At 64.9% G+C, this 23,438-nt stretch overlaps 2 protein-coding genes across 10 annotated transcripts; one reads left to right on the forward strand and one right to left on the reverse strand.

Annotated features, from left to right (window-relative positions):
- Positions 1 to 643: 643 nt before the first annotated feature.
- Positions 644 to 4,452, forward strand: NAGK (N-acetylglucosamine kinase). 7 transcript variants are annotated; one of them, XM_064653646.1, is made up of 10 exons: positions 644 to 724; positions 1,669 to 1,753; positions 2,026 to 2,124; positions 2,203 to 2,344; positions 2,414 to 2,524; positions 2,596 to 2,708; positions 3,408 to 3,495; positions 3,747 to 3,844; positions 3,931 to 4,009; positions 4,084 to 4,452. In XM_064653646.1, exons 1-10 carry the CDS (start codon positions 696 to 698, stop codon positions 4,269 to 4,271), a joined length of 1,032 nt encoding a protein of 343 aa, XP_064509716.1. In that variant the 5' UTR covers positions 644 to 695; the 3' UTR covers positions 4,272 to 4,452. The 7 variants fall into 7 exon arrangements, with proteins under 7 accessions (XP_064509716.1, XP_064509718.1, XP_064509717.1 ...); XM_064653648.1 differs by having other exon boundaries at positions 3,344 to 3,495; positions 4,084 to 4,263; XM_064653647.1 differs by lacking the exon at positions 3,931 to 4,009 and having other exon boundaries at positions 3,344 to 3,495.
- A 1,977-nt stretch (positions 4,453 to 6,429) lies between these two features.
- On the reverse strand, positions 6,430 to 23,179 carry PAIP2B (poly(A) binding protein interacting protein 2B). Of its 3 annotated transcripts, none has more exons than XM_064653637.1 (4): positions 23,114 to 23,179; positions 14,386 to 14,540; positions 10,941 to 11,117; positions 6,430 to 8,868 (listed from the first exon to the last, which is right to left on the reverse strand). In XM_064653637.1, exons 2-4 carry the CDS (start codon positions 14,527 to 14,529, stop codon positions 8,812 to 8,814), a joined length of 378 nt encoding a protein of 125 aa, XP_064509707.1. In that variant the 5' UTR covers positions 14,530 to 14,540; positions 23,114 to 23,179; the 3' UTR covers positions 6,430 to 8,811. The 3 variants fall into 3 exon arrangements, with proteins under 3 accessions (XP_064509707.1, XP_064509709.1, XP_064509708.1); XM_064653639.1 differs by lacking the exon at positions 23,114 to 23,179 and adding an exon at positions 17,835 to 17,931; XM_064653638.1 differs by lacking the exon at positions 23,114 to 23,179 and adding an exon at positions 16,003 to 16,180.
- Positions 23,180 to 23,438: the final 259 nt, after the last annotated feature.

A 23,438-nucleotide genomic window follows, 5' to 3' on the forward strand; every position in this document is an offset into this window, starting at 1 on the left:
GTGGGGACAGAGGGGCCCCCGTGCCGCGGTGGGAGCGTCCCCAAGCGCTGCGTGGGGATGGGGGGCGGCAGTGGGGGGACCCCCCGGCCGGGACCGGAGCGGTCGGATCGGGTCCGACTGAGGGGGGCTGCGAGGGGGCTGTGAGGGGCTGTGGGGGGCTGTGGGGGGGCTGTGGGGGGCTGGGGGGGCTGTGGGGGGTGTGTGTGCGTGGGGCTCGGTGTCACGGGGGGTGCGGGTCTGGGTGAGGGACTAGGGGGTTTCCCACGGGCGGGTGGGGGGCGGGTGAGTGCGGAGGGGTCATGTCGCGACAGGGGCTGTGTCTGAGGCCGCGCGTGGGGCCGTGTCGCGGGTGGGACCGCCGGGCTGTGTCCCGGGCGATCCCGGGGGTCCCGGGACCCCCGAGGGGGGCAGGACGGCGATACGGGGTCGGCACAAGGACCCGGGGCGGGCGGGAGGGCGGGGCCAACGCCCAGGGGGCGGGGAGAGGGCGGGGCCTCGGTCTGTGGCGTGCCATGTGGGCGTGGCCATGGGTGGAACACGGAACGTGTCTGGCCGTGAAACCACGCCCATTAGAGGCGTGTCCAGAACTATCTATGGCGATGGGCGTGTCCATGCGCTATATATGGCAGTGGGTGGGGCCGAGGCGGTGCCACGCCCATGGGCGTGGCCCGAGGGGCGGGGCTGTGGCGGCCGCGATGGCGTCGCTGTTCGGCGGCGTGGAGGGGTGAGGGGTCCCGGGCGGGTGAGGGTCCCGGGAGGGTGAGGGGTGTCTGAAGGGGTGAGGGGTCCCGGGAGGGTGAGGGGTCCCGGGAGGGATGAGGGGTGTCTGGAGGGATGAGGGGTCCCGGGAGGGTGAGGATCCCGGGAGGGGTGAGGGGTCCCGGGAGGGGTGAGGGGTCCCGGGAGGGGTGAGGGTCCCGGGGAGGGCTGAGGGGTCGCGCCGCGGACAGAGGGGCTCCCCGAGGCTCCGCACCCCCGTCCCCCGGGCACCCCCACCTCCCTGACGGCCCCGACCCGCCACTCCCGGGGACCCTCAGCCTGGGGGCGGTCCTCAGGAGGGGTCGCGGGGGCAGGAACCGATGGGGAAGCAGCCGGGAACTCCATCCAGCCCCTCTCCCCGATCGGCTCCTGCCCCCCGACCCCTCCTGCCCTGTCCGGGCTGTGGCCGGGGACCGAGGTCGGTGGGGCAGGGTCAGCACCGCGCCCCTCGCGGGGCCCCCCGTCCTGGTCCCACCCCCCCAGGGACGCCCATCCTGGTCCCACCCCCCCCCAGGGACCCCCATCCTGGTCCCACCCCCCTCCAGGGACCCCCATCCTGGTCCCACTCCCCTCCAGGGACCCCCATCCTGGTCCCACCCCCCCCCAGGGACCCCCATCCTGGTCCCACTCCCCTCCAGGGACCCCCATCCTGGTCCCACTCCCCTCCAGGGACCCCCATCCTGGTCCCACCCCCCCCAGGGACCCCCATCCTGGTCCCAACCCCCCCAGGGACCCCCATCCTGGTCCCACTCCCCTCCAGGGACCCCCATCCTGGTCCTACCCCCCTCCATCACCCCCAAGTGCTGCTCTAGGGGCCGGTGGGGCTGAGTGGGGGTCCCCCCCTCGGTGGGCGGGGGTGTGGGGGGCTGTGGGGTGGTGCTGGCAGTGTGTCCCCCCCTCTCTCGGCAGCGGGGGCACCCACTCCAGGGTGGTGCTGGTGTCTGGAGATGGGCAGATCCTGGCCGAGACAGAGGGACCCTGCACCAACCACTGGGTGAGCTGGGGGACACCCCCTGCCCAGCCCGAGGGGGAACAGGGCATGGAGGGGGGCACAGGACATGGGGAGGGGGGTACAGGACACGGAGGGGGGACACAGGACACGGGGGGCTGGTTCTGGCTGTCCCCAGGCTCCCAGGGCGCTTGGGTGGGATGAAGCCACTGGAGAAGGTTCTGGGGGGGTCCCCCCTCTCGTGGCTGCCGTGGAGCCACGTGGGACCCCCAGGGAGGGAGCCTGGGGGGGCTTTAGGGTGTCCCCCCGTGTCCCAGCTCATCGGCTCCGAGAAGTGCCTGGAGAGGATCGAGCGCATGGTCAGCGAGGCCAAGAGCAAGGCGGGGGCCGACCCCCAGGTCCCCCTGCGCTCCCTGGTGAGGCCCCCCCGTCCCCCCGCCCCGGGACCCCCCCCGGGCACAGCCCGGGGCTGACGGGGCCCCCGGCCGGGGCAGGGGCTGTCCCTGAGCGGGGGGGACCAGCAGGACGCCATCGGGAAGCTGACGGAGGAGCTGCACCGGCGCTTCCCCCACCTCAGCCAGAGCTACTTCATCACCACCGACGCCGTGGGGGCCATGGCCACGGCCACCGACCACGGTGGGGACCCGGGGGGCGCGGCGGGGGGGACACCCCGGCACGGGGGCTGACGGTGCCCCCGCCCCGCAGGGGGGATCGTGCTGATCTCGGGCACCGGCTCCAACTGCAAACTCATCAACCCCGACGGCTCCGAGACCGGCTGCGGAGGATGGGGGCACATGATGGGCGACGAAGGCTCCGGTGAGCCCGGGGGGGCCGGGGGGGCCGGGGAGCTCCGGGGGGGCCGAGGCGGCCCCTGACCCCCCCCCCAGCGTACTGGATCGCCCACCAGGCCGTGAAGATGGTGTTTGACTGCATGGACAACCTGGAGGTGCCGCCCCACGACGTGGGATACGTCAGGCAGGCCATGTTCGACTACTTCCAGGTGCTGCGGGGGGCTGGCAGGGGCTGGGGGGCTCTGGGATCTGTGTCGGGGTCCCAGTGGGCTCCGGGATGGGTGTTGGGGTCCCAGTGGGCTCTGGGACGTGTATTGGGGTACAGGGGGAGGAGTCTGGGATGGCTGTCGAGGTACAGGGTGGGCTCTGGGATGGGGGCTGGGGTCCTGGGGGGGCTCTGGGATGGGGGCTGGGGTCCTGGGGGGGCTCTGGGGTGTGTGCACGGTCCTGAGTGCTCTGGGTTGAGTGTCAGGGTCTGGGGGAGCTCTGGGTTGTGTTCTGGGTACAAGGGGACTCAGGGCTGTGTTTTGGGGTCTGGGGGACTCTGGGCTGTGTTTTGGGTACAAGGGGACTCTGGGCTGTGTTTTGGGGTCTGGGGGGCTCTGGGCTGTGTTTTGGGGTCTGGGGGACTCTGGGCTGTGTTTTGGGGTCTGGGGGACTCTGGGCTGTGTTTTGGGGTCTGGGGGACTCTGGGCTGTGTTTTGGGGTCTGGGGGACTCTGGGCTGTGTTTTGGGGTCCGGGGGTCTCTGGGCTCAGTACTGGGATCCAGAGGGGTCTCTGGGCTGTGTGTGGGGTGCAGGGGATGCTCTCAGCTGCACAGTGGGATGGGGTCCCTGTCCCCAGGGCGGGTCCCCTGTGCAGCCGGGCCCCAGAGCTGCCCTGTGCCCCCCCCATCGCTGCCCCCCAGATCTCGGACAGGATGGGGCTCCTGACCCACCTCTACCGCACCTTCGAGAAGTCCAAGTTCGCGGGGTTTTGCCAGAAGCTGGCAGAGGGTAGGGAGCCCCTTCCGGGGGGGGTGGAGCTGTCCCGGCCCCCCCGGGCACCGTCACCCCGTTTGTCCCTCCCGGTGCCACTCCCCGATCTCTGCCCCGGGCACACCTCGGCCCCGAGCACCCTCTGCCCTCCTCGGGGGGTGGGACACGGGTGCCACCCCGTCCCCCGCAGCCCAGCCCGGCTTGTGGGACCCCCGGGGGGCGCAGGGGGGGTCCCAGGTCCCCGTCCCACCCCCCCACCCCGTCCCCAGGCGCCCAGGCCGGGGACCCTCTGTGCTGCCACATCTTCACCAAGGCGGGCGAGGTGCTGGCGCGGCACGTGGTGGCCGTGCTGCCCAAGATCGACCAGGTGAGCGCCCACCCGGGGCTGGGGGGGGGGGCTCGGGGGTGGGAGGGGTCTCGGCCCCCTCCCCTCACCCCCCCCGACCCCCCCAGAGCCTGTTCCTGGGGGAGCTGGGGCTGCCCATCGTGTGCGTGGGCTCCGTGTGGAACAGCTGGGAGCGGATGCAGGCGGGTGAGCGCAGGGACGGGGGCACGGGGGGGCCCGGGGGGCCCGTGTGACCCCCCCCCCGTGTGCCCCCTTCCCAGGGTTCATCCAGGTGCTGGCCCAGGCCCGGGATGAGGCCCCGGGCCGCGCGTTCTCCCGGTTCAGCCTCCTGAAGCTGAAGCGCTCGTCGGCCCTGGGGGGGGCCCGGCTGGGGGCCCGGAGCGTGGGGATGGCCCTGCCCCTGGACAGGGCCGGGAACGTGGACGTGTTCTACACACACGTGTTCTGAGCCACCCCACAGCGGGGGCACCCCAAACACGGGGGCACACCCCAAACACGGGGGGACACCCCAAAAACGGGGGCACACCCCAAAAATGGGGTCACACCCCAAAAACGGGGGCACACCCCAGCAATGGGGGGGCTCGGACTGAGAGGTTTGTGGTTTGGCAATAAAGAGGTTGCACTGCCCGGAGGGGAGTGGGGTGAGGTGGGGAGAGGGGCTGGGGGGGTGGGAGAGTGGGGATGGGGCTGAGATTGTGGGCATGGGGGTGAGATTGTGGGGATGGGGCTGAGACTGTGGGCATGGGGCAGGACGGGGATGAAAACGTGGGGCTGGAAGCACAGGGATGGGGCAGGATAGGGCAGGGTGGGGCTGGGAGTGTGGGCATGGGGCACAACGGGGATGGGGCAGGATAGAACTGAGAGAGTGGGGCTGGAGGCCGGGATGGGGCTGGGAGGCAGGGAATGGGGTGGGATGGGGGTGGGAGAGCAGGGAATGGGGCGGGATGGGGCTGGGAGGCAGGGAATGGGGCGGGATGGGGGTGGGAGAGCAGGGAATGGGGTGGGATGGGGGTGGGAGAGCAGGGAATGGGGCGGGATGGGGGTGGGAGGCAGGGAATGGGGCGGGATGGGGCTGGGAGGCAGGGAATGGTGCGGGATGGGGGTGGGAGAGCAGGGAATGGGGTGGGATGGGGGTGGGAGAGCAGGGAATGGGGCGGGATGGGGCTGGGAGAGCAGGGAATGGGGCGGGATGGGGGTGGGAGAGCAGGGAATGGGGTGGGATGGGGCTGGGAGAGCAGGGAATGGGGCGGGATGGGGGTGGGAGTAGGGGGATGGGGCGGGATGGGGGTGGGAGAGCAGGGAATGGGGTGGGATGGGGGTGGGAGAGCAGGGAATGGGGCGGGATGGGGCTGGGAGAGCAGGGAATGGGGCGGGATGGGGGTGGGAGTAGGGGGATGGGGCGGGATGGGGGTGGGAGAGCAGGGAATGGGGCGGGATGGGGCTGGGAGAGCAGGGAATGGGGCGGGATGGGGCTGGGAGAGCAGGGAATGGGGCGGGATGGGGGTGGGTGCAGGGGGATGGGCAGGACGGGCCTGGGGCTGAAGTGTGGGGCCAGGAACAGCAGCCACGGGACAGGAACTGTCCCCAGCTCAGCCCTGCTGGGGGGGGACACCCCGAGCCAAGGGGAGGCTGCTGGGAAGCCCCTGGAGGTTCCTGTTTCATTTCCCCTTTGGTGCCCGAGGGGGCCGGGCTGGAGCGGGGCCATGGGGTGGGGATGGGATGGGGATGGGATGGGAATGGGGGTGGGGATGGGGATGGGGATGGGGTGGGGATGGGGGTGGGAATGGGGATGGGAATGGGGATGGGAATGGGGCTGGGAATGGGGATGGGAATGGGGATGGGAATGGGAATGGGGATGGGGATGGGGATGGGGATGGGGATGGGGGTGGGAATGGGGATGGGAATGGGGCTGGGAATGGGGATGGGAATGGGGTGCTGAGCCTGCCAGGGAGGGGCTGGGGCTCAGGGAGCAGCTGGATCCAAGCAGAAAGGGAGGGAAGAGGAGGAGGAGGAAGGATGACACCTCTGGGCCCTGCCAGCACCGAGGGGACCCGGGAGGTGGGGACAGGGGATGTGACACCCCTGACCAGGGAATGGACACGGAGCTGCGGGGCCGGCCCTGCCCCTGCTCCCACAGCCTTAGGGGCTGAGCTCTGAAAGGGAAAAATAGCGATGAAAAGCCCTTTTGGGTTATTTTTGCCTGGGATCAGCAGAGGGAGCTGTGCCCGGCCCAAAGCACGGCCCCAAAACTGCCCAAAAAGGTGCCAGCGCAGGGAGGGGAGGGCGGGGGAAAATCCACCGGGAGATTCCGGGTGGCCCCGCGAAGGAAATCAGGGACAGGGCTCCATCCAGCGCAGCAGAGCCAAAGGAAATCAGGGATAGGGCTCCATCCAGCGCCGCAGAGCCAAAGGAAATCAGGGATAGGGCTCCATCCAGCGCCGCAGAGCCAAAGGAAATCAGGGATAGGGCTCCAAGCAGCGGCAGCAGAGCCAAAGGAAATCAGGGATAGGGCTCCAAGCAGCGGCAGCAGAGCCATCTAACGCCCGGAGTGGGAATGACGGATGGAGACCCCTCCCCCGGTTTTCCAGGGAAAACTCTGGCCCCGCTCCCTTCCAAAAAAAGTTTATTTTTGATAACGCCTTGTCCGAAATTTACAGCACGTGGAGGGGGGTAGGAAGGAGTAGGAAATCAAAGGGAAACCGGGAAAAGGGAAGGGGGGAGTGTGGGATCGCTCCAGGGGTTCGCTCGGTGTCCCGCTGCCCATCCCAGTTCCCGCTGCCCATCCCAGTTCCCGCTGCCCATCCCAGTTCCCGCTGCCCATCCCGGCGCCCCGGATCCCATCCTGCCCGGCCGGGGGGAGCCTCCGGCCGCTGGAGGCACCGGGAACGGGGGGAACTCGCCCCAGCCTGGGATATTTGGATGGGACCGTGGCTCCGCCGGGGTTGAGCGCCGGGATGGAGCCCCGCAGCCGGAGCTGGGACAGCTGGGAGGCCCCGGAGCGCCCCGGGAGCTGGGAATTCACGGTCCGACGGCCCCACGAGTTAATGGCCATCAGGATCCCCGTCCCCATCCATTAGCGGCTCCTTTAGGGCCGGGGATGGGGGAGGAACCGCGCCCGGGAGCGGGATTTACACGGATGAGCAGCGGCTCATCCAGCGGGAACTGTGCTCATTGTCCTGGATCGGGAGCTCCTGCTTTCCATGGATTTATAACGGGAACTGTGCTCATTGTCCTGGATCGGGAGCTCCTGATTTCCATGGATTTACAACCCTGACGAGCTCCCTTTTTCTCTGAATGGGGGGATTTCTGACCCCCAGGAGCTCCCACTTTCTATGGATAGGAATTCCCAAGCCCAGAAAGCTCCTGGTTTCTCTGGACAGGGACCTCTGACCCCAAGAAGCTCCCGTTTTCCATGGATAGGGATTTCTGGCCTCAAAGAGCTCCCAACTTCCCCTGGATGGGGATTTCTGCCCCTGGGAGGCTCCTGCTTTCCCCAGACGTGGATTTCCAACCCCAGGAGGTTCCTGGTTTCTCTGCACAAGGATCTCTGGCCCCGAGCAGCTCCTGCTTTCTCATGGATTTCTGAGCTGGGAAGCTCTGACTTTCCCTGGATGTGGATCTCTGACCTGGAGAAGCTCCTGTTTTCTCATGGATTTCCAACCCCAGGAAGTTCCTGATTTTTCTGGATGAGTATTTCTTGCCCTGGGATGCTCCTGTGTTCCCTGGGCAGGGACTGCTGACCCCAAAGAGCTCCCACTTTTCATGGATAGGGATTTCTGGGAACTTCCTGCTTTCTCAGGGATTTCTGACCTGGGAAGCTCCCACTTTTCCTGGATAGGGACTTCCTACCCCAAGGAGCTCCTGCTTTCTCTGGACAGGGATTTCTGCCCCCCAGGAGCTCCCACTCGCCCTGGAAGGGGATTTCCAGCCCCAGCTCTCTGAAGGATCCCGTGAAGCCCATGATTTAGGACCCCTGGAAGTGCCCAGGGCCGTGGTTTGGGAGCTGCAGCCCCCATGGGTGGGGAAGAGGGTTCCCAGGAGCTCAGCTGAGGGAGACACGGATCCTGCTCCAGCAGCTGCTCCAGGGGCTCTGCCCTGAGGCAGCACCAGAGCCTTGGAAAAGGGACCAGCACCAGGCTCTGCCCATCCCCTCCCAAAAACATCCCTCCTGGGGGCTCCTCGGGGCTCATCCCAAAGGAGGATCCCACTCCTCCCCCAGGGAAGCTGCTCCACAACCCCTCCCCCTGTGCCAAGAATGGATTTCTATCCCAGAGGAATTAGGATGAGGCTTCAGAGCCACGGGCTGCAGTGCTGGATGAGCTCAAGAGCTGGGGAGGGAATTCCCTGAGGGGGAGTTTGGGAGGAGCTGCCCTTCCCAGGGGTTGATGCCCAGGGGGGTCTGGGCCCCCCCGAGCACCCCCAGAACTGCTGGAGCAGGAAGGAGCCTCCTGCCAGCATGGGAATGTGGGAATGAGGGCTCAGCTTCCCTCGTGGAGCCAGGGCAGCTCCTCCCGGAGGGATTTCGGGATCCCAGCCTGGTGCACTTCACCTGGGGTGAAGGAATCTGCTTTAAGGGGATGGGGGAAGGTGGGTGCAGCTCCCAGCCCGGGCTGGCTGCTGGCAGGGGATCCCTAAAAATCCTACTGGAACGAGCACACCCCATTTCCCGGGATTTTCCCAGGGTTTTCCCAGGGTTTTCCCAGGGTTTTCCCACTAGCAGGGCTGAAGCACACGCAGGGATGGGCCTCTGGAGCAGGGGGAGGCTGGAATCCAGGACAGGCCCAAAGGGCCACACGTCCCAGGAAGCAAAAAACCGCCAAAAAAAGGTGATGGGACGATACAAAGTGTTAAAAAAAAAAATAAAGGAGGAAAAAAACAGGTACTTGAAGCTGGAGCAGATCCCGGCGCCGAGTCCAGCCGGGCTGTCCCCCCTCTATCCCCTGGCACTCCCTGGAGCAGGGATTCAGTCTCTCTCCAGGCCTGGCCTGTCAGTACTTCACTCCCGGCACAAACTCCTTGGCATCTGGATTCAAGTTGCTTTTGCTCTGCAAGAGAAGAGAGAACAGGGATCCATCAGTGCCCCCAGGCCGGGATTCCCCAGGGAGCTGCACTCCAGGGAGCTGCATTCCAGGGACCTGCACCCCAAATCCCTGCACCCCAAACCCCTGCACTCCAAACCCCTGCACCCCAAACCCCTGCACCTCAAATCCCTGCACCTCAAATCCCTGCACCCCAAATCCCTGCACGCCAAGGATAGACCTGCACCCCAAATCCCTGCACCCCAAACCCCTGCACCCCAAGGATGGACCTGCATCCCAAACCCCTACACCCCAAATCCCTGCACCCCAAACCCCTGCACCCCAAACCCCTGTACCCCAAATCCCTGCATCCCAAACCCCTGCACCCCAAATCCCTGCACCCCAAATCTCTGCACCCCAAATCCCTGCACCCCAAACCCCTGCACTCCAAACCCCTGTACCCCAAAACCCTGCACCCCAAACCCCTGCACCCCAAACCCCTGTACCCCAAAACCCTGCACCCCAAACCCATGCACCCCAAATCCCTGCACCACAAATCCCTGCACTCCAAGGAGGGACCTGCACCCCAAACCCCTGCACCTCAAACCCCTGCACCCCAAATCCCTGCACCCCAAATCCCTGCACTCCAAGGAGGGACCTGCACCCCAAACCCCTGCACCTCAAACCCCTGCACCCCAAATCCCTGCACCCCAAATCCCTGCACCCCAAGGAACGACCTGCATCCCAAACCCCCACACCCCAAATCCCTGCACCCCAAGGATGGACCTGCATCCCAAACCCCTGCACATCAAATCCCTGCACCCCAAGGATGGACCTGCACCCCAAAGCCCTGCACCCCAAAGCCCTGCACCCCAAACCCCCACACCCCAAACCCCTGCACCCCAAATCCCTGCATCCCAAGGACGGACCTGCACCCCAAACCCCTGCATCCCAAACCCCTGCACTCCAAACCCCTGTACCCCAAACCCCTGCATCCCAAGGACGGACCTGCACCCCAAACCCCTGCATCCCAAACCCCTGTACCCCAAACCCCTGCATCCCAAACCCCTGCACCCCAAACCCCCGCACCCCAAACCCCCACACCCCAAACCCCTGTACCCCAAGGATGGACCTGCATCCCAAACCCCTGCACCTCAAATCCCTGCACCCCAAGGATGGATCTGTACCCCAAGGATGGACCTGCATCCCAAACCCCTGCACCCCAAATCCCTGCACACCAAGGAAGGACCTGCACCCCAAACCCCTGCACCCCAAACCCCCGCACCCCAAACCCCTGCACTCCAAATCCCTGCACCCCAAATCCCTGCACCCCAAACCCCTGCACCCCAAACCCCTGCATCCCAAAACCCTGCACCCCAAACCCCTGCACCCCAAATCCCTGCACCCCAAATCCCTGCACCCCAAGGATGGACCTGCATCCCAAACCCCTGCACCCCAAATCCCTGCACACCAAGGAAGGACCTGCACCCCAAACCCCTGCACCCCAAACCCCTGTACCCCAAACCCCTGCACCCCAAACCCCTGCACCCCAAATCCCTGCACACCAAGGAAGGACCTGCACCCCAAACCCCTGCACCCCAAACCCCTGCACTCCAAACCCCTGTACCCCAAACCCCTGCACCCCAAGGACAGACCTGCACCCCAAACCCCTGCACCCCAAACCCCTGCACTCCAAACCCTGCACCCCAAGGATGGACCTGCACCCCAAACCCCTGCATCCCAAATCCCCGCACCCCAAACCCCCACACCCCAAACCCCCGCACCCCGAGGATCCCTCGTGGCCCCACAGGCCCGGGATGATCCGGACCATCCCCCAGCTCCAAGGTCTGTGCTCCCAGGCCGGGTTTTGGGGGAACACAGGGCCAACCCGTGGGTTCAGTCTCCCTGTTCGTGCCTTGCCACGTGGGGAAGCAGCAGCCCCATCCCAGGGAGCGACTCCACGGACCCACGGGACGGTCGGGGCTGGAAGGGACCTCAGAGCCCACCCAGCCCCAGCCCTGGGACACTTCCCGCTGCCCCAGGTCGCTCCAAGCCCCACCCAGCCCGGCCCCGGACGCTCCAGGGGCACATCCCCTCACCAGAATGTCCTCGGAGCCGTGGCCGTCCCCCACCGAGAGCCCGTGGAGCTGCTGCTGCAGCTGCCCCACGCCCTGGGGCAGGTCCCGGGACGGGATGAACCAGTCCTGGTCCTCCTCCTCCAGCATCTCCTGGAAGCAGCGGTCCAGGAATTCCTGCTCCTGCAGCTCCTCCTCCACCTGCCCGGAGAGATTCCTTAGTCCCGGGGGGGTGGAAAGGACATCCCGGGGGGTGGAAAGGACATCCCGGGGGGTGGAAAGGACATCCCGGGGGGGAAAGGACATCCCGGGGGGAAAGGACATCCCGGGGGGAAGGGACATCCCGGGGGGTGGAAGGGACATCCCGGGGGGAAAGGACATCCCGGGGGGTGGAAAGGACATCCCGGGGGGTGGAAAGGACATCCCAGGGGGTGGAAGGGACATCCCGGGGGGTGGAAGGGACATCCCGGGGGGAAAGGACATCCCGGGGGGTGGAAGGGACATCCCGGGGGGTGGAAGGGACATCCCGGGGGGAAGGGATATCCCGGGGGGAAAGGACATCCCGGGGGGTGGAAGGGACATCCCGGGGGGAAAGGACATCCCGGGGTTTTTCCTGGGTTCTTCCATAGGCTGGGCCCAGCTGGGGAGGGTCTGCAGTGTCTGCCAGGCTCCGGCACAGCTCGTGGGATCATGGAATCACTCAGCATGGAAAAGCCCTCGGAGAGCACGGAGCTCCCCCAGCACTGCAGGGACACCCCCGGCCGTGGCCCCGAGTGCCACATCCCCCCTCCCTGGGCAGCTGTGCCAGGGCTGGACAGCCCTTTCCGGGGGAATTTTCCCAATATCCAACCTGACCCTCCCCTGGCACAGCCTGAGGCCGTTCCCTCTCCTCCTGTCCCTTGTTCCCTGGGAGCAGAGCCCGAATCCCTCCCAGCTCCCCCCTCCTGTCAGGGGGTTGCAGAGCCAGAAGGTCCCCCCTGAGCCTCCTTTTCTCCAGGATTTCTCCCTTCCCTTGCTCCAAACTGGATGGCTGATGCCATCCCAGCTGGATTGCTGGGCGGATCCTCTCTGCTCTGGAGCAATCCCAGAGCTCTCCCAGCCCTTCCTGCTCCCTGCAGCTTTGTCACACCTGCAGGTGGTGACAGAGGGTGGCACTTGGCTCCCACGAGGGCTCCAGGGATGGCACCGCAGGAAACCTCCTCCTGAGGATCAGGAAAGCCCCTGGAGCCCCTGGAGCTGCTCAGGCAGGGCTGTGGGAGCAGAAGGAGGCAGGAGAGGGGCAGGATGGGGCTGGGGGTCCGTCCTTCCTGAACCATCAGCGGGTCACACTGACCAGCCAATCCCATCTCCCAGGCTGGTTCTCTCTGGATTCTCATGGAGCCCAAGAGGGCTGAGGGAATCCATGATCCACAAAGTGCTCTGGAAAGCTCAAACCCTTCCATGTTCCAGGGCAGCAAGGCTGGGGGGGATTGTGCCCCTCTGGCCCTGTCTGAGGTGAGACCCCCCTGCAGAGCTGCTCCAGCCCTGGGAACAACAGCACAGGGACGTGGAGCTGCTGCAGAGAGTCCAGAGGAGGCCCCGGAGCTGCTGCCAGGGCTGGAGCCCCTCTGCTCTGGAGCCAGGCTGGGAGAGCTGGGGGGGTTCCCCTGGACAAGAGAAGGCTCCAGGGAGAGCTGAGAGCCCCTGGCAGGGCCTAAAGGGGCTCCAGGAGAGCTGGAGAGGGACTGGGGACAAGGCAGGGAGGGACAGCACACAGGGGGGGTGTTTTCCCCTTGGAAAAGTGGAGATTCAGATGGAATATCGGGAAGGAATTCCTGAAACTCCTCCCTGGCAGGAGCAGGTGCCATGAGGACACTGAACAGTGAAGGGCCCAGCAGTGCTGGCTCATCCCACAGGGACAAGGACAGTGACTGTCCCGGGATCTGCCCTTCCTCGGGACAGGCAGAGCCCAGGGCCTGGTGCCTCTCCCAGCCCTGCAATCCAGGTGGATATTCCCTGTGCTCCCACCTGCCTCTGACACCTGTGCTCCAGCTCCCTGCTGTCAGCAGCTCCTGCTCCCACCCCTCCCTGTCTGCCCTCGGGATGTGGTTCCATGGGAAAGGAATGTCGGTGGCACAGGTTGGGGAGGAACATGCCAGGCTGGGGGAGCACCTGGAGCTGCTGCCTGTGCCCTGCCTGTGCCCTGCCCGGGCTCTGCCCGGCCCAAAGCCCTGGGGAGGAGGCAGGGAAGCCACGTGGCCCCGGAGAGCTCAGGGAGAGGGGAGGGCAAGGGATCCAGAGGGGGATCCAGCCCCAGATCCCAATCCCAGAGCACTGGAATGTGAGGGTGGCAGGAGCACCATCACCACTGGCAGAGAGAGTTTCTCTGAGGACCCCAGGGATGCTGATGGAACCTTCCTCTGGAGAGCAGGGGGTGGGAATTCCCTCTGCCCAGCCTGCCCACAGCTCCAGAGGGTCCTTCTGGACACCCCGGGGTGGGAATCGTGCTGGGCACAGTCACAGGGACATTCCAGGGAGGGGACAAGTGTCCAGGAGCTCAGCTGGAGGGACAAGCTCCCTCCTCTCCCAGGCCAAGGTGTCCAAGTTCTCTCCAGCTGCTGGGATGGTGGCAGGAGAATCCCAGGAGCCTCCAGAGAGCCCTTCCCACTGCCTCGGGCCGCCCTGGGATGAGGATGAGGACGAGGAGGACACTCTGGAGCTGCTCCCAGGTCGTTATTCCACAACCAAGAGCTGTTTGAGTCCTCCAGGAGCTCTCAGGAGCTTCGCTGTGCCTTATGGACACAACATCCCGAGGCTCCAGCTCCAGCTGCTCCAAGTGCCTCCAGGATGATTTCACTGAAATAAAGAGATTTCTCCCCAGACCGAGGCTGCAGGATCTCCCTGCTGGGATAACCAGGGTGGAAACATTCCAATTCCAAGGGCTCAGCAGGATGCTGGTCCTGTGCCTCCAGCTGAGCACGTGGCCAGGCAAGGCCTGGATCCCAAAAGCTTGGGAGCAGTGATGTCACCAAGGGGATCAAAGGCACCGGGGGGGCTCCTTCCCAGCTCCATCCATCCCACGTCCTTCCAGGCAGGTCCAGCACAAACAGGATGGCTCTTCCCTGAGCCACCCTCCCCATGCAGGGCTGGGACTGCCACGGGGCCACCAAAGGACACACACTCCATGTTCCCTGTGGATACAGAGCTGGGAACTCCCCCACGTCTCACCTGCCTGGTGAAACCTTCCTCGTCCTCCATCCCCACATCCCTGTGCTTCCCTGGAGCTGGGAATCTCCCCTGCCTGTTGGAGTCCTCCTTATCCTCCATCCCCACATCCCTGTGTGTCCCTGGAGCTGGGAATGGGAATCTCACCTGCCTGTTGAAGTGCTCCACCCCCACATCCCTGTGTTTCTCTGGAGCTGGGAGTCTCACCTGCCTGTTGGAGTCCTCCATCCCCACATCCCTGTTTCCCTGGAGCTGGGAGTCTCACCTGCCTGTTGAAGTCCTCCTCGTTCTCCATCCACATGTACTCAGCGAAGGGGTTGTTCTCCTTCTCATCGTGCCCGTTCACCCCCGGCTCCTCCTTGGATTTGGGACTGGATGCCGTGGTGCTGGCGAGCTCGGAGCCATTCATCCTTACGGACTCTGGGGGGGAGATGTGGGAGTGAGGGGGCTGCTGAGGCCCCGTGGCCCCAGATCCACCCCAGCTCCCACAGGGACGCTGCCACCGCCTCCCAGCACAGGAGTGCTTGGCCTGGGTGATCCTGGAGGGCTTTTCCAACCCTAATGATTCCATAACTTCAGGAATTTCAGATCCTGCTGCTTCCAGGCTGCTTTTGTCCAGGCAGGGTGCAGTTCCCAGCCCCTCCTCTCTCCCTGGCAGCAGCATTTGGGGGGGATTTATTTTTTTCAGCATTTATTTTTCGAGATTTTGAGCCACCAGGGACAGTTTGAATGTATTTGTCTGGGCTTAGACCAAGAGTTGATCCCACCAGGAGCTCCTGGAGATGCTGGGAACAAGGTCTGGGAAGGCACCGGCTCCCCAAATCCCATCCCTCCATCCCTTCAGCTATCCATCCATCCACCCATCCATCCATCCATCCATCCATCCACCCATCCATCCATCCACCCATCCATCCATCCACCCATCCACCCATCCATCCATCCACCCATCCATCCATCCATCCATCCATCCATCCATCCATCCATCCATCCATCCATCCATCCATCCATCCATCCATCCCTCCATCCCTCCATCCATCCATCCATCCATCCACCCATCCATCCATCCATCCCTCCATCCACCCATCCATCCATCCATCCATCCATCCATCCATCCACCCATCCATCCATCCATCCATCCCTCCACCCATCCATCCATCCCAGTTGTTTTAGATCCACCCCAACCCCCCATCCCTCCCTCCCTCCATCCCTGGTCTGGGAGCAGGGACAGGGAAGGACTCTCCCATCCCGTTCCCCTCCCAGGTTTATATGGCAGCACCAGGAAGCTCATCCCAGTTCCTGGGGGTTTTCCAGGTGGGCAGGGAGCAGCAAAGGGGTCCAAAGCCCCATTCCCAGCAGACCCAGGGCGCCCCAGATCCCTCCTGGAAGCTGCTTCCCTGTGGATATCAGACCCAGTCCCTACCACACTATCCCCACCTCTGGGATTTGAGCCATCCCAAAGCTTCCCAGGCCACCCCCACCTGCTGGAGCCAGAGCTTTCCAGGTGGAACGAGGATGCTGGGAGATGCCAGCATGGATCCCTGGGGGTCCCATTCCCAGGGGAATATCCCAGTGCTGTTCCAGGAGAAGCAGAGGGAAGGGGAGGCCCCTGATCCCGCTGCCCGGGCATCCCCCGGGAACATCCTGGGGGAAAGCACTCCCTGAACAAGGAAACTGGCCCCAGGTTTTCCAGGCTGGGCAGCCTGGTGCCAGCACAGGAGGGACGGGTGGGATGTGCCAATGGACCCAACACACAATCAAATCCCCCCAAAGTGGGGTTTATCCCCATTTTTCCCAGCCGGGTCTCCAGGATCCGAGGTCCTGGTTTCCCCCTCTCAGCCAGCGCAGCCCCGGCCACGCAGAGCATTCCTGCCTGGAAAAGCACCTTCCCAGGGAGCGTTTTCCAGGCTCAGAGTCCGTCCTGGGCTCTGTGTTCCCCCTGTGAGTCACCGGAGCTGCACCCGCCGGGCTGGGGATGCTCCAAGGGCTCCCAGGGCTCCGGGAACCGGGAATACGTGACTCCACCAAAAAGCAAATAAATTCAAAACCCGGCTCTTTTATAACGAAGGTTTCTTGGATTTGTTTCTGTTTTCCTATGGAAAATTAAACAGATCAAAAAAAAAAAGAGCAGGAGTGCTGGAGCTCAGAAAGCACATCCAGAGCACACAGAGCACCTGGGCCTGCTCCAGAGCACGGAAAATGCCGAGGATCTCTGCCCAGAGGGAGGGAGTGCCCTGGGAGGGCCCTTTCCCAGCAATCCCACACTGCCTTGGCCGCCTGTGGAAAAGGGACTGGACACCACGGGCTGGGAACAGAGCTCTGGGGCAGCTTTGGGTGCTGCTTTAGGGCCAGATGGTTCCCAGGATGGATTTCATGGCATCTGATCCCAGCTGGGCCTTCCTGGCGGTCCCGGCTCCTGGGAACAGTGACCGAGAGATCTGGGGGCAAACCCAGCACGTGGGAAGATCCCAAAGCAATTCCAGCATCCCAGAGCCCACAGAACCAACACTGGGTGCAGGAAGGGCAGGGACGTGGTGATCCCACTCCCTGGGAGGTGGGGAAGGATTCCTGAGAGCAGCACCCAGGCCTGGGGTCAAGGAACCATGGAATGGGTTGGGTTGGAAAAGACCTGAAATCCCACCCAGAGCCACCCCCTGTCCATGGGCAGGGACACCTTCCACCAGCCCAGGTTGCTCCAAACTGGCCTTGGACACTTCCAGGGATCCAGGGGCAGCCACAGCTTCTCTGCCCAACCTGTGCCAGGGCCTCCCCACCCTCCCAGCCAGGAATTCCTTCCCAATATCCCATCTATCCCTGCCCTCTGGCAGGAGGGAGAAGGAACACAGGAGAAGGGAATACAGGAGAAGGAGCCCGGGAGAAGGGAATATAGGAGAAGGGAATACAGGGGAAGGGAATACAGGAGAAGGGAATACAGGAGAAGGGAATAAAGGAGCAGGGAACACAGGGGAAGGGAACACAGGGGAAGGAGCCCAGGAGAAGGGAATATAGGAGAAAGGAACACAGGAGAAGGGAATAAAGGAGAAGGGAACACAGGAGAAGGGAATACAGGAGAAGGGAATAAAGGAGCAGGGAATACAGGAGAAGGGAACACAGGGGAAGGGAGCCCAGGAGAAGGGAACCCAGGAGAAGGGAATACAGGGGAAGGAGCCCAGGAGAAGGGAACACAGGAGAAGGGAACCCAGGAGAAGGGAACCCAGGAGAAGGGAACACAGGGGAAGGAGCCCAGGAGAAGGGAATACAGGGGAAGGGAACAGAGAAGCCCCAGCTGTGTGTGGCTCAGGGCAGCACAGATGGTCCCGCTCTCCCTCCCGAGCCGAGGCCGCGATCCCGAGGCAGCGTTCCCGGGTTTGTGCCGGAGAGCCGGGCGGGCCAGGGCTCCCAGGGCTATAAATAGCTTTGGGAATTGTGGTGTTTGCAGACAGGCTCGTGGCCCAGCAGGAAAACCCACCCGGGCGACCCAGAGCTGGGGAAAAGCCCACGCCGGGCCCTTCCCTCCTCCGAGTTTCCCGTGGCTCCCCCTTCCCGACTGCCCTCCGAGGGCTCCGGAGCGAGGGGGGGCAGAGCTGGGGCTGCCCCTCCGAGCTCCTGCACTGCGGGATCGACAGCACCCGGCCTCCAACCCGGAGAGAGCCACAAAGGGAACCCTTTCCCAGGCCACCCCTGAACTCCCCCGCAGCAGCAATTAGGGAGAAGCACCTCGTCAGCCTCCTCTCCCCAGGGATGGATTCTCCCGTTCCAGCTCTGCTCCACAGGTCCGGCTGGTCCAGCCACTCTCCCAGTGCTCCTTCCCCGACTGCCTGTCCCTCCCACGCCCCGGCATCCCGATTCCCTGCCTCCAATCTCCCCTCCCAGATAAAGTCTCCGCGCTCCAGAGGCCCAAACTGCACCTCTCATCCCGCCTTATCTCCCGGCCCTGTGGATTTTTCCACCAGCTGGGAGCACTCCCAGCTGCCCCACACTGCCCTGGGACATTCCCTGCCCCACACTGCCCTGGGACATTCCCTGCCCCACACTGCCCTGGGACATTCCCTGCTCCCAGTCCTGGGACATTCCCTGCTCCCAGTCCTGGGACATTCCCTGCTCCTGGTCCTGGGACATTCCCTGATCCCAGTCCTGGGACATTACCTGCTCCCAGTCCTGGGACATTCCCTGCTCCCAGTCCTGGGACATTCCCTGCTCCTGGTCCTGGGACATTCCCTGCTCCCGGCCCTGGGACATTCCCTGCCCCACACTGCCCTGGGACATTCCCTGCCCCACACTGCCCTGGGACATTCCCTGTTCCCAGCCCTGGGACATTCCCTGCTCCCAGTCCTGGGACATTCCCTGCCCCACACTGCCCTGGGACATTCCCTGCTCCCAGCCCTGGGACATTCCCTGCTCCCGGCCCTGGGACATTCCCTGCTCCACACTGCCCTGGGACATTCCCTGCTCCCAGCCCTGGGACATTCCCTGTTCCCAGCCCTGGGACATTCCCTGCTCCCAGCCGGATCCCCCCAGGAACACCCTCCCCGGTCCCGGCCCTTCCCGCAGGCCGCAGCCCCGGCCCACACTCCACCACCGCCCCCCTGACTGCTCCAAGTACATTTTTTCCCCCTCCAGGCTTCTCCTTCCCATTCCACAGGTTTATTCCCGAGTTTTCATTCCCTGCTCCAGAGCCGAGCTGGGGAGTCCCCCCCTGCCCTGCTCTGGCCCCCGAGCAGGGAATGCCGAGTGTCCCGGGATCCTCCGGACGCTCCCGGTGTTCCCTGGATCCGGGGGGTGCCGGGCCCTGCCCGCGGCTGTGGGGTCTCCATTCCCAGCCCTCCCAGTTGCCGAGGAACCGCGGCCTGTTTCCCTCCCGGCCGGGGGATAATCCCCTCCCGCACTATTTTAATCCCCGGCCGCCACAACAACCCCGGAGCCTCCCCGAACAGCCGGCGCTGCTCCTGAGCCCGGGCCAAGGAATGCTCAGGAGCCTCATTCCAAATTCAGCCCAAACAGCTCCTCCTCGAGCTGCTTCCAGGATCAGCCACGTCCTGCTCCCGGCAGCTCACGGATCCTGCAGCCCTCCAGGATCCACAGCTTCTCCAGGAAACCTGAGCCAGGGCCTGCCCACCCTCCCAGCCAGGAATTCCTGCCCAATATCCCATTTGAATCTCCCCTTTTCCAGAGGGAAGCCATTCCCTGTGTGCTGTCCCTCCCTCCCTTGTCCCCAGTCCCTCTCCAGCTCTCCTGGAGCCCCTTCAGGCCCTGCCAGGGGCTCTCAGCTCTCCCTGGAGCCTTCTCTTCTCCAGGGGAACCCCCCCAGCTCTCCCAGCCTGGCTCCAGAGCAGAGGGGCTCCAGCCCTGGCAGCAGCTCCGGGGCCTCCTCTGGACTCTCTGCAGCAGCTCCCCGGCACAGAAAGGGTTAACCAGAGGACTTTCTTCCCAGTATCCCATCTAACCCCGTCTTCTGCCAGTGGGAAGCTGTTCCCCCTGGTCCTGGCACTCCAGACCCTTGGGAAAGCCCCTCTCTAGGAGAGAGCTGGAGTTTTTTAAGGGACTGGGGCCAGGAGATGCCCTTCCCCCTGGGCAGGGCCAGCATTCCCTGCCTGGCTGCGGGCAGGGAGACAAACAGCCAGCAGTGGAATTCCAGGGCTGCACAGTGATCCCTGTGCCAGTGGTGCAATCCCAGTAATCCCTGTGCCAGTGGTGCAATCCCAGTGATCCCTGTGCCAGTGGTGCAATCCCAGTGATCCCTGTGCCAGTGGTGCAATCCCAGTGATCCCTGTGCCAGGGCTCTGGATCCATGGGAGCAGCTTTAGCTCTGTTTGTGCCGGAGGCCCCGCTGGGACACAGGGACACACCTTCCTGGGGCTGGACACACATTCCTGGGGCTGGACACACATTCCCGGGGCTGGACACACATTCCCAGGGCTGGACACACATTCCCGGGGCTGGACACACATTCCCAGGGCTGGACACACATTCCCGGGGCTGGACACACATTCCCAGGGCTGGACACACATTCCTGGTCCTGGACACCTGCATTCCCTGGGAGAAGGGACGGGAAGCCAAGCACGGAGAGGTCGCTGGGTGGATCTGATGCTGTCAGAGGTCCTTTCCCACCTGAACAATTCCACGATTCCCTGATCTGCCCCCGGGTTTGGCAGCTCAGCCGGGGCTGTGCCAGGGGGTCACTGACCCCAAATCCCACGGGAATGGGCCCTGTCCCCACGGGAGAGGCCAGGACAGGGCACCAGCTGGAGCCACCCGTCAGCTCCGGGATTTGGGTGCTGACAACCCCGTCCTGCAGGGAATGCTGACAGCCCCATCCTGCAGGGAATGCTGACAGCCCCATCCTGCAGGGAATGCTGACAGCCCCATCCTGCAGGGAATGCTGACAGCCCCGTCCTGCAGGGAATGATGACAGCCCCATCCTGCAGGGAATGCTGACAGCCCCATCCTGCAGGGAATGCTGACAGCCCCATCCTGCAGGGAATGCTGACAGCCCCGTCCTGGTTGGAATTATCACGGGAGGAGCGATGACAGCCACGTTTCCCGGCGGGAATGGGTGACCCGGGATGAGCCCCGAGGGTCTGGGATCATCATCCCAAGGGAAAACAAACAGCTGCTGCATGGACAGGGCCAGTCCTGCTCCTCCCCCAGCTGCTCCTTCCCCAGCCCCAGGGCAGGGAGTGACAGCACAAGGGGCTTTGCACCGGCAGAGGGGAGGGTTGGAGGGGATACTGGGGAGACATTTCGGGATGGTTAAACCTCCCTGAGCTCTGGAGCTGCTGCAGAGAGTCCAGAGGAGGCCCCGGAGCTGCTGCCAGGGCTGGAGCCCCTCTGCTCTGGAGCCAGGCTGGGAGAGCTGGGGGGGTTCCCCTGGAGAAGAGAAGGCTCCAAGGAGAGCTGAGAGCCCCTGGCAGGGCCTGAAGGGGCTCCAGGAGAGCTGGAGAGGGACTGGGGACAAGGCATGGAGGGACAGCACACAGGGAATGGCTTCAGACTGGAAAAGTAAAGATTTAAATGGGATATTGGGAAAGAATTCCTGGCTGTGAGGGTGGGGAGGCCCTGGAATGAATTTCCCAGGGAAGCTGTGGCTGCCCCATCCTTGGAAGTGTCCAAGGCCAGGTTGGAGAAACCTGGAATAGTGGAAGGTGTCCCTGCCCATGGCAGGACATGATGGGACTTGATGGGATATAAATAAATCCCCTTCCCACCCAAACTATTCCACGATTCTGTGGAACACCTGGAATTTCCACAGCTCCCTCTCTCAGCCCCTGCACTGTCCCCCTGCCCTGGGCTGGGCTTTGTCCCTGTCCCAGTCCTGCAGGGACACTTGTGGACCTCACACACACACCCTGGCTCTCCCTTTCCCAGCCTGGAAAAGTGCCATTCCCTCAATCCCGAGGGAAAACCCGCTGGATCCCTCCCACAGGGGCAGCACTGGGGGGTTTCGGGACAATGTTCCAACACACAATTTTATCCAGAGTTGCTGAGTCCTGAACACAGCCCTGAGGTTCCCTCAGCCTTCCCTGCAGCTCCCACAGCCCGGGATCCCAGGGGGATGTGGATCCAGAGGGACGTGGATCCAGAGGGATGTGGATCCAGAGGGACGTGGATCCAGAGGGACGTGGATCCCAGGGGGACGTGGATCCCAGGGGGACGTGGATCCCAGGGGGATGTGGATCCCAGGGGGATGTGGATCCCAGAGGGATGTGGATCCCAGAGGGATGTGGATCCCAGGGGGATGTGGATCCAGAGGGACATGGATCCAGAGGGACATGGATCCCAGGGGGATGTGGATCCCAGAGGGATGTGGATCCCAGGGGGATGTGGATCCAGAGGGACATGGATCCAGAGGGATGTGGATCCAGAGGGACATGGATCCCAGAGGGACGTGGATCCCAGGGGGATGTGGATCCAGAGGGACATGGATCCAGGGGGACATGGATCCAGGGGGACATGGATCCCAGGGGGACGTGGATCCCAGGGGGATGTGGATCCCAGGGGGATGTGGATCCCACAGGGATGTGGATTCCAGGGGGATGTGGATCCAGAGGGATGTGGATCCCAGGGGGATGTGGATCCCAGGGGGATGTGGATCCCGAGCAGCTGCTCCCAAAGGGCCGGAGCCGTGCCTGTCCCATCCCACACAGGTTCCCCCTCTGGCTCCTGCAGGAATTCCCACCCTGTCCCGGCACGTGGGGCTGGAACCCGAGAGCCAGCAGGGAAAACATGTCCCGGGCAGAGCCGGGCCAGGCTGAGCCCCGGAACGTGTCCCAGAGCCCCCAAATCCCGGCTGGCAGGGACGGCCACCCCTGTGCCCCCAGAGCCCTCCCCGGGCCGGGAACATCTGGAGAGCGTGGGAGCTCCGCCTGCCCCGTGGGAAGGGGGATCCCGGCCTGGGAAGGGGGATCCCGGCCTGGGAACGGGGATGGTGCCGCGGGAGGGGCCGGAGCAGGGACGGGGGGAGCGGCCGATGTCCCCCCGCCCCGCGGGTCCTGTCCCCGCTCCGGGGTCACCGGGGACGGGGCTCGGCCCCCTCGCCCGGTCCGTACAGAGGGGATGTCTGGGGAGCCCGGGGAGGGTTTCGGGAGCCGGAGGAATGTTCTGGGAGCGCCGGGGCTGCTCCGGGGCTGCGGCTCCCGAGGGGCGGCCGGGAGGGCACGAGGGGCAGGGAACGCTCCGCTCCCGCCCGGGGTCCAGCTGAGCTGGGCCGGGCCTGCGCCCCCGGAGAGCCCCCGGTCCCTGGGGCCGTGTCACCCCGGTCCCTCTGTCCCTGTCCCCCCCCGTGTCACCCCGGTCCCTCTGTCCCTGTCCCCCCCCGAGCACCCCCCGGTCCCTCTGTCCCTGTCCCCCCCCGAGCACCCCCCGGTCCCTCGGCCCGTGTCCCCCTCCGGGTCCCCCTCCGTCCCTGTGTCCGTGTCACCCCCTGTGTCCCCCCTTGGCCTCTCTGTCCGTGTCACCCCGGTTCCTCTGTCCGTGTCCCCCCGTGTCCCCCCCGTTACCTCGGCCCGGCCGGTCCCGCTCCGCGCCCTCCGCCGCCGCCGCCGCCGCCAGGCCCCGCCCCTCCCGCCGGGGACACGCCCCCCAACCCCATTGGCCGGACCCGCCGCCAGGCCCCGCCCCCCCGCGCGGGGGTTGGGCGGGAGGGGGACTGAGCGCGTCGCTATTGGTCCACTGCGGTGTCAATCGCGCGCTTAGCCCCGCCCGCCGAGCCGCGCTCCGGATTGGCTGACCCCGGCGGCTCTGATTGGCCGCTCGCACGCGTCCCCCACGTGGGTCAGACGGGCAGGGCGCGGGGGCGGGGCCGGGCGGCGGGGGCGGAGCCAG

The sequence above is a fragment of the Pseudopipra pipra genome, chromosome 4 (assembly GCF_036250125.1).
Source record: "Pseudopipra pipra isolate bDixPip1 chromosome 4, bDixPip1.hap1, whole genome shotgun sequence".
NCBI lineage: Eukaryota > Metazoa > Chordata > Aves > Passeriformes > Pipridae > Pseudopipra > Pseudopipra pipra.